The 20,244-nt window shown below is 40.0% G+C and overlaps 1 protein-coding gene across 5 annotated transcripts in view; it reads left to right on the top strand.

The window, feature by feature from the left end:
* ERICH2 (glutamate rich 2) overlaps positions 1–19,161 on the top strand; it is a 38,380-nt gene extending 19,219 nt beyond the window's left edge. Inside the window, exons 8-15 of one of the 5 annotated variants that reach the window (XR_012517726.1) lie at positions 2,347–2,404; positions 5,175–5,246; positions 5,902–6,022; positions 8,822–13,256; positions 13,567–13,770; positions 15,840–15,891; positions 17,650–17,832; positions 18,809–19,161. Coding sequence is in view for 1 of the 5 variants with exons in the window: in XM_010331046.3 (XP_010329348.2) it covers positions 2,347–2,404; positions 5,175–5,246; positions 5,902–6,026 (255 nt within the window). In the remaining 4 variants the exon portion in view is untranslated. Of the gene's footprint in view, positions 1–2,346; positions 2,405–5,174; positions 5,247–5,901; positions 6,101–8,821; positions 13,771–15,839; positions 15,892–17,649; positions 17,833–18,808 lie in introns of those variants that run through there. The other 4 variants (XR_012517725.1, XR_012517724.1, XR_012517727.1 and 1 more) reach the window with 4 other exon arrangements.
* The last annotated feature ends 1,083 nt before the right edge of the window (positions 19,162–20,244 follow it).

Below are 20,244 nucleotides of genomic sequence, written 5' to 3'. Positions count from 1 at the left end.
AATTTCTTAATTTTACTGCCTTTTGAACTGGTAAGGAAATATATTTTTTGTTAACAAAAACAACAAATAGGTCAACACAAGGGAGTCTGAAATTGATTCCATACTTGTTTTTCTGAGGCTAGTATTATTAATATAATGCTTCATTAAATAGACTACATATTAGATGATATTAAGAAATTCCTAAATGTTTATGTATGATAGTAATATTTTGATTGGGTTCTATATTAATGTGAAATGAGATGATATCTATAAACTGCTTTAAAGTAATACAGACAGAGGTGAGGAAAGAGTGTGTGGTGATAATGATATAACCCCAATTTCAAAGCTGAGAATTGGCAATTTGGGTTTCTTTTACAATTCTCTGTACTTTTTTGTATATTTAAATTTTCCATAATAGATTTAAAAAATATAAAAATCTGTCCATGGTCAATTAAACTAGGCAATAACAAAAATAACAATAACTAATTAAAACCACTTAGAACTTTAAAAGAAATTCTACATGGTATGAATGTAAAAGAAAAATAAAAAATGAACTTAAGCTGGGCATAGTGGTTCACACCTGTAATGCCAGCACTTTGGGAGGCTGAGGCAGGACAATCACTTGAGGTCAGGAGTTCAAGACCAGTCTGGCCAACATAGTGAAACCCCACCTGTACTAAAAATACAAACGATTGGCCAAGTATGGTGGCACATGTCTGTAATCCCAGCTACTCAGGAGGTGGAGGCAGAAGAATTGCTTGAAACCAGGAGGCGGAGGTTGCAGTGAGCCAAGATCGCACCACTACACTCCAGTCTGTGTAACAGAGCAAATCTCCATCTCAAAAACAAACAAACAAACAAAAAACCTTAAAAGCTATTTGGAAAATATCGATCACCACAACACTAAATATTAAAATTTTGAAAAGAGCTTAAAATTTCAAATGCTTTGATGATGGTGATGATGATGATGATGATGATGATGATGATTCAAGGAAGAATGGCAATAAATGAACTAAATATTAATGCCAGAAACTAGAAAAATAAAATAAACATAAAACAAGAAAAAGAATTAAAGAAACTTTAATTCAAACTAAAAACTAAATTAATGTGTCAAGAGCTGGATATTAGACAAAAAGGATGACACAGATATAAACTACTAGGTAACATAATTAAAATGGAAGAAAACCACAAATAGGAATGAAAATGAAAATGTCTTAACCTAGATAAGAATAGATTTTGAAAACATAAGAATTCTGTTACATGAGTTGAACATACCATGTTAATTAGTATGTGAATGAGAATTTTGATGAAGTTAATGACTTACAGAAAAATCTCTGGAAGAGTTATATTTACATTAGAAAAAAAAAGTTTTTAACCCATGGGAGAAACTGAGAAAACTGGTAGAGAACTACATCTGAAAACAGTACCTAGGTATTTATCAAATATCTAGAAGTATATGAAAAGGGTCTCTTATACATTATTCTATGCCTCTATCTCTTACAGAATAAAACTCATATACCTGCATGTGGTTCAGAATATGTCACACACAAGCAAGAAAAATCATCAAAGTATAGGGTTTGTGTATGTGTGTGTGTGTGTGTGTGTGTTTTGATGGAAGCAGTCTAGCTAGTAATAGAAGATTAGTAAATTGTAGCCTAAGTAAGTAAAAAATATGTAAGAATATTTCATGCCATGGGGAGACGATGATCACAATCGGTTTTTTTTTTTGTTAAGTTACTAAATAATCTTAAATGTCATAAATACGTTTGTGTTCATTTGTGGAAAATAGTATTTGAAAGAATATACATGTAGATGTCAGAAATAAATGTGTTTATTTTTCATAGATGGTAGAAATGTAAGTGCTTCTTAATTGGGGACAGAATGTGTTTATTTTGCTTTTAAATTTTCTACATAAAAAATACTGTTTTGTAACAAGAAAAGTATAATAAAAATAATAAAAGCAAATTGGATGCTATAAGAGCAATACTGGAAAATATCAAATGTACATATTGTATGTCTGCATTTTTTTCACCTGTCATATGATTATGGACTAAATTACAAGTGAAACCTGTTATCTGAACCAAAGGAATATTAAAGTGATTAATGTCTTCACTATCTGTGCCAGTTGAATCAAATTGTTCAGTAGCACATACACAGTATGGTTGAAGGAAAGCAGAGGTATCATCCTTACCGCATGTGGCTTTGCCATCAGAGGTCCTTCAATATCCGTGATTAATTGGTTATAGACTAACTCCTGGAAAAACATATGGAAATGTTGAAAGCAAAATAATTATTAATGGAAGATTTTCTAGGGAGTTTAGAGTTGACAACATTCTTCACTTATTTGAAGAATTTAATGTTTTTCAGTTCCTGAGAGCAGAAATGGCCCGAGAGTACCATCTGGCAAAAAAATTATGTCAGATGAGTAAGTACAAAATACTTTCATATTTTCTCATCTTCTCTTTTTCAAAAATGAATTCCATAATATGTAAGATGGCATGATTATCATAAGTTTAGTGAATTGTCTCAGTGATCACGATCATGTCTCAGTGATTCCTTGATAGTAAACTAGGTTTATTGGTATATGGACTAATTCAGACTTCTAGAGTACATTCTAGTGGAATAAATTAATGTAAACTAATATTGACTAATTAGCACCACTGGAAAATAAGTCAAAAATTTCACCCTCATGATGATGGGTTAGTAACTTTATACCTTTAGTTGCAGAGAAGTGTCAGGTGATACAGCACTCAAACCTTAACTGAACATGCATTATTTACCCCACAAACATTGAGTGCCTACATGTGCCAGCCACAATTCCAGGCACTGGAAATACAGAAGTCACTCGGATGACAATCCCACATTTGTGTCTAGTGTTGTAAAGACAATAAACAGATGAATAGCGTGTCATGAATAATAGATGCCATGCTGAGATATAAAGTAAGGAAGAAGGAATAGAAGGTACTGGAGGAAGGCAAAGCAGTTTTAAATAGGATGGCCCAGGGAGGCCTCAGTGAAAGACTTGAGGAATAGCCAGTGAATATCTGGAGGAAGAGTGTGCCGGGGAGGATGAATGGCAAATGTGCTATGACAGGAGTGTGCCTGAAAGGAATAGCAAGGAGGACAGTGTAACTGGAGCAGAATGAGCAGGGGGAAGTGTGATAGGAAATGAAGTCAGAGACGTCATGGGCAGGGGGTTGTCAGATTGCATAGGATCTTTTCTTGATAGAAAGATCTTCCTGTTTCCTCCGAGGTGGGAAAACCACGGGAGGCTTTTGAGGAAAGCAATGATATGATCCACCTTATTTCTCTTTCTGTCTTTGGTTTTTAGTGGCTTGACTTGATGTTCAAAATAGTTGTGGGTTTTTGTTGCAGTTATACTGTTTGGGGCATTTGCTGAGTTTCTTAACTCTCTGGGTTGATGTTTCCATCAGCTTTGAAAATTTCTTGGCCATTATCTTTTCAAATACCATTTCTACCCTATTCTCTCTCTTCTGTTCCTGGTCTTCAATTACATATAAATTTGACTTTTTTTTTTCACGGTGTCCCATGTGTATCTTATACTCAGCTCTGGTGGGGTTTTTTCCTTTCTTTGTTTCTTTCTTTCAGATAGCTCTGTCACCCAAGCTGGAGTGCAGTGGGGCAATCTCAGCTCCCTGCAACCTTTGCCTCTTGAGTTCAAGCGATTCCTATGCCTCCACCTCCCAAGTAGCTGAGATTACAGGCATGTGCCACCATGCCTAGCTAATTTTTGTATTTTTAGTAGAGACGGGGTTTCCCCGTGCTGAACTGGGTGCATGTTGAACAGAGCCTTGAACTCGACCTCAAGTGACCCGCCCACCTCAGCCTCCCAAAGTGCCGGAATTACAGGTGTGAGCCACCGTGCCCAGCCTCCCAATTATCTCTTACTTTTAGCCAGAGGAAGAGCACACTTGATGTTTCAGTGCCCCCTTGGGGGACACCAAGATACTGAGCAGGAGTCATAACATTAAATGGATGATGCGGAATTATGAATACTCCTCAAGGCTGATAGGAAGTAGTAGAGAAGGACCTGTGGAGCGAGATGTAAAAAAGTGAATAAAATAGTCTAGACAACTCTGAAACTAAGAGTAGAAATCTTTCTGGCCTCTAGGGTTTTGGTAACATACTAACATCCTAAGTCTATTGGTGAGTTCCAAAAGAAAGGTGACACAGTCACATAAAGGATCAGCAGAAAGGAATAAATAGTGCTGAAAACGGCAGGTCAAATGAAGGTAGAGAACGTTGTTAAGCAGGCGATGACCAGGGTGTAGACTACAGTAAAAGCTATCAAGATGAAGAGAAAGAAGTAACATCACTTTCCCTTATTGGAAAGATGTAAAAAAAAAAAAAAAAAAAAAAAAAAAAAAAAAAAAAAAGGCATCTCTACCATGGAAGAGGTTACATTAAAAAATAAAAATAAAAACTTCCTTTGTGTTCCGATGAGACCTTTAGTAAAGGATGTCATGTAGACAGGTGGATGACATGATAAAGGATTAACAGACATCTAGGCACACAGTCTTCTCATTAGCAAAGTCTCCATATTTGGCAGGATTTGTACCTTCTTTGGGAAATGATTATGTTCATGAAACACTTTGGCTACTGGCCCATGAGGGAAGCCATACTGAGGTGACAGAGATTGCATTCTATGGATAGGAGGTAGAAAATAAAATGAGGGCCGGGAGTGGTGGCTCATGCCTATAATCCCAGCACTTTGGGAGGCTGAGGTGGGCAGGTCACTTGAGGTCAGGAGTTCAAGATCAGCCTGGGCAACATGGTGAAACCCTGTCTCTACTAAAAATACAAAACCTAGCCAGGCATGGTGGCACATGCCTATAGTCCCAGCTACTCAGGAGGCTGAGGCAGGAGAATCTCTTGAACCCGGGAGGCAGAGGCTGCAATGAGCCGAGATTGTGCCACTGCACTCCGGTCTGGGTGACAGAGCGAGACCATGTCTCAGAAAAAAAAAAAAAAAAGAGGATCATTTCTTTTCCAAAGCACCAAATATAAGTGCAGCATTTTCTATATTTGCACTGAGATATACCTGTAGTATAATTGTTAGTGTTTATCACTTTGTGCATTTCACTTGCTCTGAGTGACAGTTCAATTTCATTCTAAGGATCCTGTTTGCTGAAACACTGAACCTTAATAACACACATTCTGTTGTCCATTTTCAGTCCTAATCTATGAACCAGAAAATCCTGAGGCCAAGGAGTTTTTCACACTTATTGAAGAAATGTTGCTGATGGGTAATTTTAAAAATTGAAATTCCTTGTTTCTTATAGAACTATAAGCAGTCACTCTTTAAAAACCCATTATCCCGGGAGATTGTCGATACATCTTTAGGAAGTGGTTAAGAAAAGGCTAAATGGCTGTCTTAAATGGTTTAGTGAAACAGCTTGTCCTCTGTGGATGGTCAGAGTGACCCCCTTCTTTCTGTGGGATAGAACTGCCCAAGCAATGCAGGCTCCCTAGGCACCAGGCAACAGGTACTGACAAGCAGAACAGGCAAACACGTGTTAAAGGAGTTACCCACAATTCCAAAGGAAGCCAAAGCCTCTAAATTGCCCTGTCTCACTTCCTTTCAACGGATTATTTTACTGTTGTCAATGAAATTCTGTGATAGAATTCTATGAAATCATTCAATAGAAATTCACTGACAATAGTAAAATTATTTTTGTAGACCTATGTTTTAAATTAATTTTAAATCAAAAATACCTGTATGCCAGTAAAAATACGTTTCTTCTTTGTACTACCACTTTGACTCTATGTGCAGTTAGCCAAGTCCAACTCAGTTCTTAACGTTGCAAATGTATGTATTTCTTGGTAGAGGAAGGGGCAAGGAGAATTATTTTTCAGAGCGAATAGTAAGAAACACTTTAATCCTCTTCCTTTTTGTGGCAGAGAAAACTCAGAATCGTGAGAAAGACAGTGAAGATAGTGATGAAGACAGCAGCGGTGAGAGTAAAGGAGAAAGTGACGAGGAACTGAGTGATGGGAGCTCTGACGAGGGTGAAGATGGATCGTGAGTGCTGCTGCGATACTTAAAGTTTCATGTATTTTCATTAATGTATATCATGCAAACATAAAGATGAGAGTGGCATTTTAGTCTAATTGTTTCTTATTTGATACAGAGTTTAAGTTACCTATATTCTTAGCTTAAGACTCTTCCTAATATTTAGGCCTTAGCTCAATATATGAGTTACTCAAATGGGGAAAATAGTTGAAAACACTTACACAGCACTGTGTGCCAGGTACTGTTCAAACTGCTCTACATACATTATATAATCCAGTAACCCTATTAAGTACTATTATTATGCCCATTCTACAGATGAGAAAACTGAGGCACAGAGAGGGTGATAATTTGCCCAGTGCCATACACCTATTTGTTTGTAGAGCCTGTATTTATGCATGGACATTCTTGCCCTAGAATTCATGCATTTAGTCCCCTATAAATTACCACCACTTCAGGTCCTTTTATATCATTCATCATATGTTTGTTTGTTTGTTTGTTTGTTTAAATATGGGGTCTTGCACATTGACCAGGCTGGTCTCGAACTCCTGGCTGCAAGCAGTCCTCCCATCTTGGCCTCCCAAAGTTCTGGGATTATAGGCATGAGCCACTGTGCCCAGCCCATTCATTGTATGTTCTTTACAGCATGTATCACTGTCTGAAATGCTTGTTTAATTGTTCATATCATCTTCTCCCTACCTGCCAGAGATTCTAACACCCATAAAGCAGGACTTTGTTGTTTTCCTCATAATATCCCTAGCAACTGGACAGGTGCCCGGCAAATAATAGGGCATATGTACCAAACAAATGAACAAATGAAGTGAAAGTTAATGGAAATACGTATATTCTTTCATAAAACATTTACAAGACTTACACTTCTTACATATCAATCTATGTTATTTTGCTGATTCTGTAGTCCTTGATGAATTTCTGCCACCTTCAAATTAGGTTGTAAGGTAACTGTCAGTCTGTTTCACTGTAAGAGAATACCTGAGGCTCAGTAATTTATAAAGAAAAGACGTTTGTTTAGCTTACAGTTCTGCAGGCTGGAAAGTTGAAGACTGGGCAGTTGAATCTGGTAAGGGCCTCATGCTGTTTCCACTCGTGGCAGAAAGTAGAAGAATAACAGGCAAGTGCAAAGAAATCACATAGCAAGAGAGGAAGGAAGAGAAGTCAAGGAAGCCAGGCTCTTAACAAGTCACTCTCATGGAAACTAATCCATTCCTATGAGAGCAAGACCTCATTCACCCCCTGCTCCCAAATTAACCTACACATGAGGGTTTCAACTCACCTGCCTGACCCAAACACCTCCCACCTCCCAACTTCACCACATATTGGAGATCAGATTTCAGCATGAGTTTTTTCTGTTTGGTTGGTTTTGTGTTGTTGTTGAGACAGGGTCTTGCTCCATCACCCAGGCTGGGGTGTAGTGGTGTGATCATGCTCACTGCAGCCTTGAACTCCTGGGCTCAAGTAATCCTCCTGCCTCAGACTTCTGAGTAACTAAGACTACAGGCACATGCTATAATACCCCTAGCTAATATTTTTTGAAACAATTTTTGTGGAGACAGGGTCTTGTTATGTTGCCTAGGCTGGTCTCAAATTCCTGGCCCCAAGCTATTCTTCCACATCGGCTTCCCAAAATGCTGAGATTATAAGTGTGAGCCACAGTACCCAGCCCAACATGAGTTTTGAAGGGGACAAACCGCATATAGACCAAAGCACTAACTGAAGTCAAAGAAAAATATTCCTAAGTTGTTTAGGAATATGCCAATTTGATTTGAGGGGAAGCATTTTGAATTATCTTCCCCTCAGTGAAGTGTCACAACATATCCAAAATGCTTGCAACACTGTTTATTCTTTAGGCATTTTGTGGCCTGCTAACATTCAGAGGAAGAAAATCTGCAGTGCCAATTCATAGGGATGACCAAAAGAAATGAAGACGGATATGTATGATCCTCTAGTCACCCTTTCTTAATCTGCAGTAAACTCTCAGGACTTCATGCATAAATAACCAAATAGAATCAGAGGTCTGGCTGACACCGATCTCAGGAATTACCTGTTCTTTTCATTTTCATTTGGGTTTAATATTCATTCCACCATAGGAAAACCACCATATGTCAATCTGATGATGCTTACTTGATTAAGGAGAACCCTCCATAACAAGTTCATAGTATACCCTAAAACTGACGTTGAAGACTAAATAAGTTACAATGACATTTTAGTTTTCTTTTAAAGGAACAGGGAAGCTTTGAGGAAGAAACTCTCTGAATAAAAAGCTATGATATCACAAGCCATGTTACAGCTAAATCTATGAATTTATGAGGTTTGTTCATTCAGGATCATCAGTACCCCCTATCCATACTCTTCATTCTATTTGCACTCATTAATCAATGAAATGGCAAGGTGACCTGGCAATAGGCGTGTGTGTCTGTATGTACTAATAATAACTAAAAATCTGCAATGTATTTTTTACATTATTTAACCTACTTGCCTCTCACAGTCATCTGAAGAACATGCCATAATTCCCATCAATTACACAAATTGAATTTGATGTGATTGAGGGATCTAAGGTTAAATATTGACTAGAATGTTGGAATTCAGATGAGGAAACTGAAACTTAAGAGATGCTTGGTTATGCTCACATGAGAGAGATTTTGTGAACCTTGATCCAGTGTTCTTTGCTGCCTCATACAGATCTAACATCTAGGAACTATTTAATAGTCTGCCAATGAGTTATGTCTGTGTAGACAGTTCAGTTCCAGACCTGTGACTTCTTTTTTTTTTTTTTTTTTTTTTTTTTTTTTTGAGGAGTCTCACTCTGTCACCAGGTGGAGTGCAGTGGCACAATCTCGGCTCACTTCAAACTCCGCTCCCGAGTTCAAGAGATTCTTCTGCCTCAGCCTCCTGAGTAGCTGTGACTACAGGCGTGTGCCACTACACCCAAAAAATTTTTGCATTTTTAGTAGAGATGGGGTTTCACCATGTTGGCCAGGACGGTCTCAATCTGACCTTGTGATCTGCCCACCTTGGCCTCCCAAAGTGCTGGAATTATAGATGTGAGCCATGACGCCCAGCCCAGACCTGTGCCTTCATTGTAATGATGTTAATGAACCCAAATATCCAACAGTATGAGAATATATAAGAATGCCTACTCAAAAGACTTGAAAGAGGAAACCACTGAAAAAGTGTCATGTATTTATACAATAAGTATTTGCTGAAGGCCTTCTAGATATTCTGTAGGGAACAAAACCCAGTCTCTGCTCTTAAACAGCACTGCTGTAAAATACAGGTTATAAACACTGCCATTGTGGGAGCATGTGGGAAGGCAGGAGTGGATGCCTAACCCAGTCTAGGCATCCAGGAAAAGCATTTGGAGTGAAGTGAAGTCTAAGCTAAGATTTAAGTGGGAATTAGCTATAAGAAGAGGTGGGTAGACAACAGACAACAGTTTGAGGAGGTAACACAACTTGCAAAGGCTCAGAGACACAATCTGAGTCCAGAAAGTTAAACAGGTAAGGTTGGATTGTAAAATGAAAATGAACCAGTTAGAGTGGAGAAAGATAAAGCTACAGTGATTAAAAAAAAAAAAAACTGGGTGATGGAGGGTCTTAGAAGCCACGTTAGTGTTTGGACTTTATCTTAGAGTAATGGAGGCATTGAGTGATTTTAAGAAAAATAGTTGTATTTTAGAAAGAGCATTCTGGTAGCGAGATAGAAAAGATGTCTTCTTAAACTGCACATCACCATCCATTGGTCAGTTTTGAAATCATTGCAGTAAATCACAAATAGCTGGGGTTTTACAAAATTAAACACATAGAAAATTTTAGCATATACTGCAAAAGAGTATGGCAAGTATTGTTTTATGAAACTTTTGTTTCAGGAATGTGTGCATTCCCTGGATCTTTATGTGAAATGTATTTCTTCCTATGGATCCGAATGAAATATAAAATTTGAAAGTATAGAGAACAGATTAGAGTTGAATACAGACTCTAGCAGTTCAAAGTTGTAACCTGAAAAGAGACAGTAGCAGGGAGATAGAATTGAATGGAGGGCTTACTCTGCAGGCGTCCCCACACTTTTTACACAGGGGGGCAGTTCACTGTCCCTCAGACTGTTGGAGGGCCGCCATACTGTGCTCCTCTCACTGACCACCAATGAAAGAGGTGCCCCTTCCTGAAGTGCGACGGGGGGCCGGATAAATGGCCCCAGGGGGACCGCATGCGGCCCGCGGGCCATAGTTTGGGGACACCTGCACTAGAGGTAGAAAGAATTGGCAGAAAAATTGGTGATAAAATAAATGTGGTTAAGAGGTAGAGATGAAGGATGACCCTTAGTGGGAGAACAACGTGTACGGTGATGACAGCCCCTAAAGAGAAGAACACAGGAAAGCAGCTTTGCTGAAGAAGAGGGAGGTTCACTTGCACAAACTGACTATGGAAAATGTATTCGTTTCTTACTGCTGCTATAAAAAGTGACCACAAACTTTGTGGCTTAAAACAACACAAGTTTATTATCTTACGGTTTCGGAAGTTCTAAGTCCAAAATGGGTCTCACTGGGCCAAAAGCAAGGTGTCAGCAAGGCATTCCTTCTAGAGGCTCTGTGAGATAATCCATTTCCTTGCCTTTTCCAGCTGTCAGAGCCCACCCATATTCCTTGGCTCATGGCCCCATCTCTCCACCTTCAAAGCCAGAAATGTCTGACCAAGTCCTCTTCAGGCTGCCGTCTCTCTGTTCTCTCTCCTGCCTTTTTCTTTCGCTTTTAAAGACGCTGATAATTACATTGAGTCCACCTGGATAATCCAAGATAATCTCCCTATCTTAAAGTCAGCTGATTAGCAAGGCTAACACCATCCGCAACCTCAGTACCCCATTTCTATGTAACCTAACATATCTGCAGTTTCTGGGTTTTAAGACGTAGACATCTTGGGAGTAGAGGGGTGCATTATTCTGCCTAATTCAGGAAGTATTGGGTACGTGTTAACTAGTTTTCATGGTATGAAGCTTAAAAAAGACACTTGGGCTGGAAATACACCTTTATTCAGAATCATCAATTAGAGATAGTAGTCAAAAAAACAGAGTGGAGGACCCATGGAGAGAGTGTAGTTGAAATAGAAGAGGCTTAGGGATGGAATTATAGTGATCACCAGCATTTAAATGGCAGTCCATGAAAGAGAAGTGCACGTAATAGACTGAGAACAACCACCAAGAGGAAAGTGGGGAAAGCAAACATGGTGGACACCGTTGGTTTCCTACTCAGCAAATATCCTTTTCCCGACATACATAGCCATGAGACTCGGCCAACCAGTGCCTGGGCATTTCTCTGGTGACTGTTATGTCCCAGAGACGGACATGTGACCTACTTGTCCTAAAAAGATTGAGGACTGTATTTCATGATTGGGAGGAGATAGATGTTCCTCTGTTCTTCTGGTTAAGAACCAGGAAGCATGCTGCCCTAGCTACTGCTGGCATCATCTCATGATCATGAGAGAAGCTAATCTTAGAAAGAAGCTGATGCTGTGGATGGGAGAACAAAAGGAACCTAGGTCCCTGATAATGCTCAGCTGCCGAATCGACAGCCCTGGGAGCCAGCCCTCTGAGTTTATGTTATGAGATAAACTTTCTTACTGTTCAAGCCAGTTGGACCAAGCTTTCTTTAATCTGCTGCCAAAAGCCTCCTAACTGATATTGAGCATCACCACAGAAACCCGGAAAAAGAGTTTCAAGGAGGCTGCCAAAACCTGCTTTGCCAAAAGTTGCAGAGAAGACAAGTAACATAAGAACTAAAAGAGTCATTGGATAGCAACGAAGAGGCGGTTGGTGATTTAGGGAACGCTGTGTCAGTTGAGTGTGGATAGGGGGGTGCCATAGTTCAGTGAATTTGAGTACATTGGAGGTCAGAAAAGAAAACAAGGAAAGAAAAAAGATAAAGTATTATTGGAAGACACAAGGTAAGTGGAGTATTATTTGTAAAACATTTAAGATGAGCACGTTTACCAGCGTAGGCAACATGGCAAAAAACATCTCTATAAAACACATAAAAACTAGCCAAGAGTGGTGACATGTGCCTGCAGTCTCAGCTACCTGGGAGGCTGAGGCAGGAGGATCACCTGAGCCTGGGAGTTTGAGGCCACAGACAGCCATGATATGATCGCTGTACTGCACTCCAGCCTGAGTAACAGAGGGAGACTCAGTCTCAGAGAGAGAGAGAGAGAGAGAGAGAGAGATGAGCCTAAGCCTGTTTAATAGAATGGATGATAGTTACAGCTACTGATAACATGTAATGTATTAGGCACAATACTAATTATTCATATGCTAATGTTTTTAGTCCTTATAACATGTGTATGGGATAGACAATATTATTCCCAATTTACATCCAAAGAAAGTGATGTGTAGAGAGCTTTTCTTTTTCTAAAAATCACATACTTGGGAACTGGCAGATTCAAGTCCAGGTCATTTTATTCTAATACCCTGCCCTTCATGCTATGGTTTCCTCCCTAAGAGGCCAGTGGAGAGGAACAGATTGGAAAAAGAGATAACTTACAAGGCATTTATCTAATACATTAGAAGAACTAAACACACGGCAGTGTTTAGTTGAACCACTACCCCAGCAGTCCAAACGTGGAATCAGAGCTGCATCCCTTCTCCAGTATTGGTCCTTTCATAGCCTTCAATTACCCTATATTATCCTATATGCTAAACAAAGTGATAACCTGTCTTGATTGATTGATGGACTGATTGAGACAGGGTCTTGCTCTGTTGCCTAGGCTGGTGTGCAGTAGCATAAACACAACTCACTGCCTCAAACTCCTGGGCTCAAGTGATCTTCCCACCTCCATCTCCCAAGTAGCTGGGACTACAGGTACACACCATCACCCCTGGCTACTTTTTAAATATTTTGTTGAGACTGGGTCTTGCTATGGTGCCCAAGTTGGTCTTCAATTCCTGGCCTCAAGGGATCATTCCACTTCAGCCTCCCAAAGTGTTAGGATTATAGGTGTAAGTCACCATGCCCAGTCTGCATTTACTTTAATTACATTTTGTGTCCCTTTAGCTTTATCCTGGTGGACATGTAAGATAGATGTAACTTTGGTATTTGCCCGAAATATTGATGTTGGTCAAGGGGAAGCACTTGAACAGAGTTCATGGTACCAGATGTGAAGTAAAGTCTACAGACATTGGAAATGTTGTGGGACTCAGGGAAAAAGTCCTATACCAGGAGGTCTTGAGAATTCACAAGAGGCAGGTAAGATAAGGCCTCCAAGGCCAGACTAAGGAGTATAAAGGTCTCTCTGATTGACCCTCCTAATAAGCACCCCACGCAAGTCCTCATAGGATATGAGTTATAATGGAGCAGGGGAGTGTGCAGAGCTTGGAGGAGCTTGGGAAGTAAAGCACTGGGAGAAGAGATTGGCTTGCATAGCCTTGTTCAAAATGTACCCTTCTGAACCAAGAGACGGCTTATAACACATATCATAGTGGGTTCCCCCATATCCATTCCACCCAAGATGATAAATCTAAGCTAATCATGGTAATCTCATCCCCTTTGCTACTAGTTATTACTAGGCATGGGCAGAACTACACCAATTTCAGCTGATAAAACCTCAGCAGGTGCTGGATATTAACAAAAGGGAAGGGAGTCCTCATGGCTGCTGGTGGCCGTCTTAGAACCAGGAGTAAGTCGTATGCTGAAGCCAAGGCTAAGGACAGCAGAGCAGAGAGAAAAAGGAACCCGGTCCTTGAAGACATTTTCTTACTAGGTAAGACAATACATTTTCTTGCTATTTAAACCATTTTGCTTCACTTCTTCTATCACTAGTAGCTGAGAGTATATCTGGTGTATCTCCCACAGCACAATAAGCACAATAATGCCAATAACGTCTCCTAAGACTGTGTAAGTCAAACTGGATGCTTAGGTTACCCTCAGCTCACCAAGGGTTCATGGGCACTCAAAGCCAAAAAAGAGGAATTGGCGGGTCCTTCTGTCAGTCATAGGATAAGCAGAAATATGAAACTGGTTACAATGGTTATCTCTGGGTTGTGCAATTGAGGAGGGGAGGTAGGTAAGACGAGTTTTACTTTTCATTTTACACCTCTCATTTATTCCCTTAAAATTTTTAAATCATAGTCACATATCATTTTTATAACTAAAAGTTTTTTATTGTAAACCATACATAACATGTAATTTATCATTTTAAGCAATTTTTTTTTGAGACAGAGTCTTGCCCTGTCACCAAGCTGGAGTGCAGTGCGAGATCTTGGCTTACAGCAACCTCCACCTCCCAGGTTCAAGCGGTTCTCCTGCCTCAGCCTCCCAAGTAGCTGGGATTACAGGTGCGCACCACCACGCCCAGCTAATTTTTGTATTTTTAGTAGAAATGGGGTTTCACCATGTTGGCCAGGCTGGTCTCGAACTCCTGACCTTGTGACCCACCTGCCTTGGCCTCCCAAAGTTCTGGGATTACAGGTGCGAGCCACCATACCCGGCCTCATTTTAGGCATTTTCAAGTGTATAGTCCTGTGGTATTATGTACATTTACATTGCTGTGCAACCATTACCAGCACCCATCTCAAGAACTGCTTCATCTGCCCAACTGAAACTCTGCCCTCATTAAACAATAGCTCATCAGTTCCCACTACCACTAGCCACCATTCTACTTTTTGCTTCATGAATTTGACTACTCTAGGTCCTGTGTATAAGTGGAATCATATATGTCATTTTGTGACTGGTTTATTTCACTTAGCTTAATGTCTTCAAGGTTCATGCCTGTCATAGCATATGTCAGTACTTTATTCCTTTTACTGCTAAATAATAGTCCACTGTATGCATATGCCACATTTTGTTCATCCATTCATTCAGTGATGGACACCTTGGTGGCTTTCACCTTTTGGTTATGGTGAATAATGCTTCTATGAACACCAGTATACAAATACCTGTTGGAGGCTAAAACCTTTTAAATTTAGCCCATGCATGGGGTAGGGGGAAATAATGGGTGAGGAGGGTTAATGAAAATGCTAACCATGGTTGTGCTTTGAGTGATGAGGTTATTTCCCTTTTCATCGTTCTAAAGTCATAAGCTTTCTTTAGCAATCATATATTAGTTTAAAGGAAAGAAAGTGTGCATTTTTTGAAAGAAAAAAACTTGAAAACAGTTGAGGTAAAATTGACCGCAGGATCAGAAACATTAACATAAGGAAGGATATCAGCATTCATGGAGTACCAATTACATGAGGCATTTTAGTATGCCTTAGTACTCTTTCTGGTGTGCTGGAAGCTTCTAATGGGGATAAATACTAATAAATAAGCTAATAGGTCATTAAGTACAGGGGGAAAAAACAGTCACCTGAGAAGGAAATTTGCTGATTTTCATAAAATATTAACCAGTTAATGCATTTACAAATTGCTTATCCTGATGCCTAATTGGATATTGAAGCAAGGTTAATTGCAATCCATCTCCAATAGTCCCCCAAACCCCTATTTTATTAGGATTTATTACACAACAACATATATTTCGCTGCACAACAACATATATTTTAGTAGTGAATTTTCACAAGCCAACCTTTCGCTGCACAACAACATATATTTTAGTAGTGAATTTTCATAAGCCACTTCCCCCCTTTGTAATGCTTCAACTACTTTGTAACTAGGCTTTTGGTGTCCCATGCTTTCAGGTCCCTAATGTATCTTCTTCCCTAATAAAGATTATTCTAAATGTCTTTTCATAAAAAGACTTGCTTGAAAATGACTATTCTTTAAGATGATAGATTTCACAGTTCCCAGCCTACCACTGGACAATATGTTAAGAGAAAAATCTCTTTCCCATCAAAGCAGGTACCAAATTCGGTTTCTTCCAATTGGCATCAGAAGAATCCAACTGAAGGTGAGGGCAGAGGTTTTGTTTGTTTGTTTGTTTGTTTGTTTGTTTTTTGAGACCGAGTCTTGCTGTGTTGCCCAGGCTGGAGTGCAGTGGCACGATCTCAGCTCACTGCAACCTCTGCCTCCCAGGTTCAAGCAATTCTCCTGTCTCAGCCTCCCAAGTAGCTGGGATTACAGGTGTCTGCCACCATGCCCAGCTAATTTTTGTATTTTTAGTAGAGATGGGATTTCACCATTTGGCCACATTGCTCTCGAGCTCCTTACCTCAGATGATCTGCCCACCTTGGCCTCCAAAAATGCTGGGATTACAGGTATGAGCCACGGCACCTGGCCGGAGAACAGAGTATTTAAATCAGCAGACAACATCCTCATTCTAAAGCCACCTTCTCTTAGCTCACAACCTGCCAATGAAAGAAAATAAAAGAAAAAATATTAAAAATCGTATGTCACTAAATAAAATTAAGGGAATACGTCAAGAAACTTACCTGAAAACTTGCTAAAGTGAGCTTTCTTTAAAAACCTGTTAAAGCAGACTGGGCGCATTAGCTTACACCTGTAATTCCAGCACCTTGGGAAGCTGAGGTGGGAGGATCAATTGAGCCCAGGAGTTCAAGACCAGCCTGGGCAACATAGTTATACCCTGTCTCCACAAAAAATAACCAAAAACCAAAAAATTGGCCAGATATAATGATATGAGCCTATAGTCCCAGCTACTCGGGGGTGGGGCTCAGGTGGGAGGATCACATGAGCCAGGGAGGTCAAGGTTGCATTAAGGCATGATTGCACCACTGCACTCTAGCCTGGGTGACAGAGTGAGATCCTTGGCCTCCCAAAGTGCTGGGATCCACAATGCCCAGCCTGCAATTTTAAATATAAGGAAAAAGGATGATCTCACTGGGAGAAGAACGTGAATGTTTAAGTAAAGACCAGAATGAGAAGGAACAAACCCTACAAATGACTAAGGAAAGAACTTTCCCAGCACAGGGTTAATAATTACAAAGTCCCTGGCCCATTCTAGTGTATCTTTATGAAACAGCAAGGAAGCCATTGTCCCTAGGGTGGAGTGAGGATGGGGCAGAGCAGTACCGGAAGTACAAGAGGAACTCAAACAGGTAACAAGGTCAGATCGTGTAGGGCCTTCTAAGTATTATAAAGACTTTGTCTTTTCCTCTGAGATGCAGAATCATTAGAGGGTTTTGAGCAGAGGAAAGCCATGATATGAGCATGACTTAGTATTTTACATTGTGTGATTCGGGGAAGGAAATGAAAGATAGTAAGAACAGAAATAGTGAAGTTGTTAAAGTTTGAAAATCGCTCCACCAGAATTTACTGACAGATTGAAAGGAAGAAGTCAGTGATAACTCCAAGGTTTTGGACCAGACCCACTGGAAGGGTGGAGTTGCCTCTAGTTATTTACTGAGATGGAGAAAACTGAAATAGGAACAGGTTTGGGGAACAGCATTGGGAGTTCAATTTGGGACACCCTTAAGTTGTAGATGCCTATTAGAAATCCAAGTGGATGGCCAGGCACAGTGGCTGACACCTGTAATCCCAGCACTTTGGGTGGCCCAAGCGGTGGATCACCTAAGGGCAGGAGTTCAAGACCAGCATGACCAACATGTCTCTACTAAAAATACAAAAATTAACCAGGCATGGTGGTGCATATCTGTAATCCCAGCTACTAGGGAGGCTGAGGCAGGATAGTTGCTTGAACCCAGGGGCAGAGGTTACAATGAGCTGAGATTGTGCCATTGTATTTTAGCCTGAACAACAGATCGAGTTTCCAAAAAAGCAAGGAAAGAAAGAAAGAAGAAAGAAAAGAAAGAAAGAAAAAGAAAGGAAGGAAGGAAGGAAAGAAGAAAGGAAGGAAGGAAAAAGAAAAAAGAAATCCAAGTGAAAAATTCAACTGGACATATGAACCTGGAATGCTGGACAGACGTTCAGGGTAAAGACATAAATTTGGGAGTCAACAATGTCTAAATTATTTTATTTTAATTTAAATAAAAATTAAGATATCTGAAACTGCCAGATTGGATGAGAGTACAGAGAGAGAAAATGGAGGTTGGAAAAGAGTAAAGATCAAAAGATTGAATCCCGGCAGAAATCCATAATTATGTATAAATTTCACCTCATACAAAACTGGCTCCCTCTCTCCCCTTCCTATGAGTCTGAATACTCCATCAGAAAACTTTTTCTTCTACAAATCAAAATATCTCTGTGAACTAAAAAAAACCTCTGAGGCACTAAAGAGGAGGGCTTTGAGTCCTATGTCAGGGAATGATCAGCAGCACTACTGAAAGAAATTGGCAAAATAATACAAATATTATAGTTAGATTATACATCCAAGGAGAACAAATTTAAATTGATCAAAATAATTGTTGAACCAAGGGGAGGGAGCAGAAGCAGCAATTAACATGTAATGAACACCTTTAACTAGGCACAGTTGAGCTTGCTAAAATGGGTTCTTTTTTTTTTTTTTTTTGGAGACTGAGTCTTGCTCTATTGCCCAGGCTGGAGCACGGTGGCGCTATCTTGGCTCACTGCAACCTCCACCTCCCAGGTTCAAGCAATTATCCTGCCTCAGCCTCCTGAGTAGCTGGGATTGTAGGCATGTGCCACAGCTAATTTTTGTATTTTTAGTAGAGACAGGGGTTTCACCATGTTAGCCAGGCTGGTCTCGAACACCTGACCTCAGGTGATTTGCCTGCCTCAGCCTCCCAAAACGCTGGGATTACAGGCATGAGCCACTGTGCCCAGACTAAAATGGGTTCTATGAGCATCAAATAAGATAGCCTACAAGGCTGGTATTAAACCCCATTTTACTTAGAAGTAAACCTTGGAGCAGTCAAACAATAGCCAGTAAGTAGAATCTAGATTTAAACTCAAGTCGGACTGACTTCAACATTTTGCTTTTCTTCCAGTAAAAGCTGCCTTGAGTCCATGGCAAGATATTACAACATGAGAAGAGTCACCAGTGAGAAGAATCACAAAATACCTGTAATAATAAATTATTTCAGACGAATGAAGCCTCATCCGGTCTTATCTTATACCCTAACCCTCCCATTATGGGGTCTGGAGAGAGTCTATGATTTTTCGGAGATCAAATGATTATTATATGACAGAACCAGAAGGCTACACTGAACAGAGCATCAGGCGCTGGGACTGAGGGAAAAAGAAAGCATTTCCAGGTCCCTGCGCACTGATCATGTGGTCTGGGAAGTGCTGTAGCCTCTCTGGACTTAAGTTTCCTCATCAAGAAAACAGAAGACCTCAGATGATAATTAATCGAGAATTCATACAATAAACACACTACACAACTTCCCTGAGACTTATTTCCTACCTGTATAATATGAGGATAATGATTAGTCATGTTGCTAAAGAGAGAGAAACTGCAAGCGAGACCGAGATACAGAGAGGTTTCTTTTATATATATATATATATATATATATATATATATATAAATCAATCATTGTGTATGTAAAATATATACAAATCTATTCAAAGTTACAATTTATCAAAACATATGCACACAAACACTTGCAGGTGGTAGATGGCACCATCAGCAGTTGAGAGAAATGTTAAAAAAGGTAGAGAGAGAGGTTTCTAATGTCCCCCACAGACCCCAGCACCACCACTGTTGGCCAGGCTGGGCCCACAGTAAGCAATTCTGGGCAGCCAGATTTCCCCTGAGTTCCACTTTGCTCCTGACTTCGACTTTTTTTTTTTTTTTTTTTTTCTTTTTTGAGACAGTCTCACTCTGTTGCTCAGGCTGGAGTGCAGTGGCATGATTTCGGCTCCCTGCAACCTCTGCCTCCTGACTTCAAGTGATTATCATGTCTCAGCCTCCCAAGTAGCTGGGATTACAGGTCATGCAACACTCTTTTTTGTATGTTTAGTAGAGATGGTGCTTTGCCATGTTGCCCAGGCTAGTCTTGAACTCCTGGCTTCAAGCAATCTGCCTGCCTCAGCCTCCCAAAATGCTGGGATTACAGGCATGAACCACCACACCCAGTCCCCCCTTGTCCTTCTTGGTGTAAAAGAGTGTTTTCATCAGCTACTGTCACAATATCTAAATATGGTGCTGAAATGTGATCCCCAATGTTGAAGGTGAGGCCTAATGGGAACAGCAGTGATGCGCCCCTTCTGTTAAGGTTCCAGTACTCCCCTGAGTAACTGGCCAGGATTAGGGGAAGAAACCTGACCTGGAATCAAAGTTTAAATTATTAGATTCTTCACAACTAAGTCAGAAATTTCCAGAACCTTTTCACAAACAACTGTCCCAGATACCTATGTTTGAAAATGGGGATTAAATATCTGTTATTTTAAATAGTTCAAGAGCTTTAACACTAAAAGAAAT

The sequence above is a fragment of the Saimiri boliviensis genome, chromosome 5 (genome assembly GCF_048565385.1).
Source record: "Saimiri boliviensis isolate mSaiBol1 chromosome 5, mSaiBol1.pri, whole genome shotgun sequence".
In the NCBI taxonomy this organism is placed as follows: domain Eukaryota; kingdom Metazoa; phylum Chordata; class Mammalia; order Primates; family Cebidae; genus Saimiri; species Saimiri boliviensis.
The sequence above is the reverse complement of the archived record's forward strand: the minus strand, read 5'-3'. Positions and strand labels throughout refer to the sequence as shown.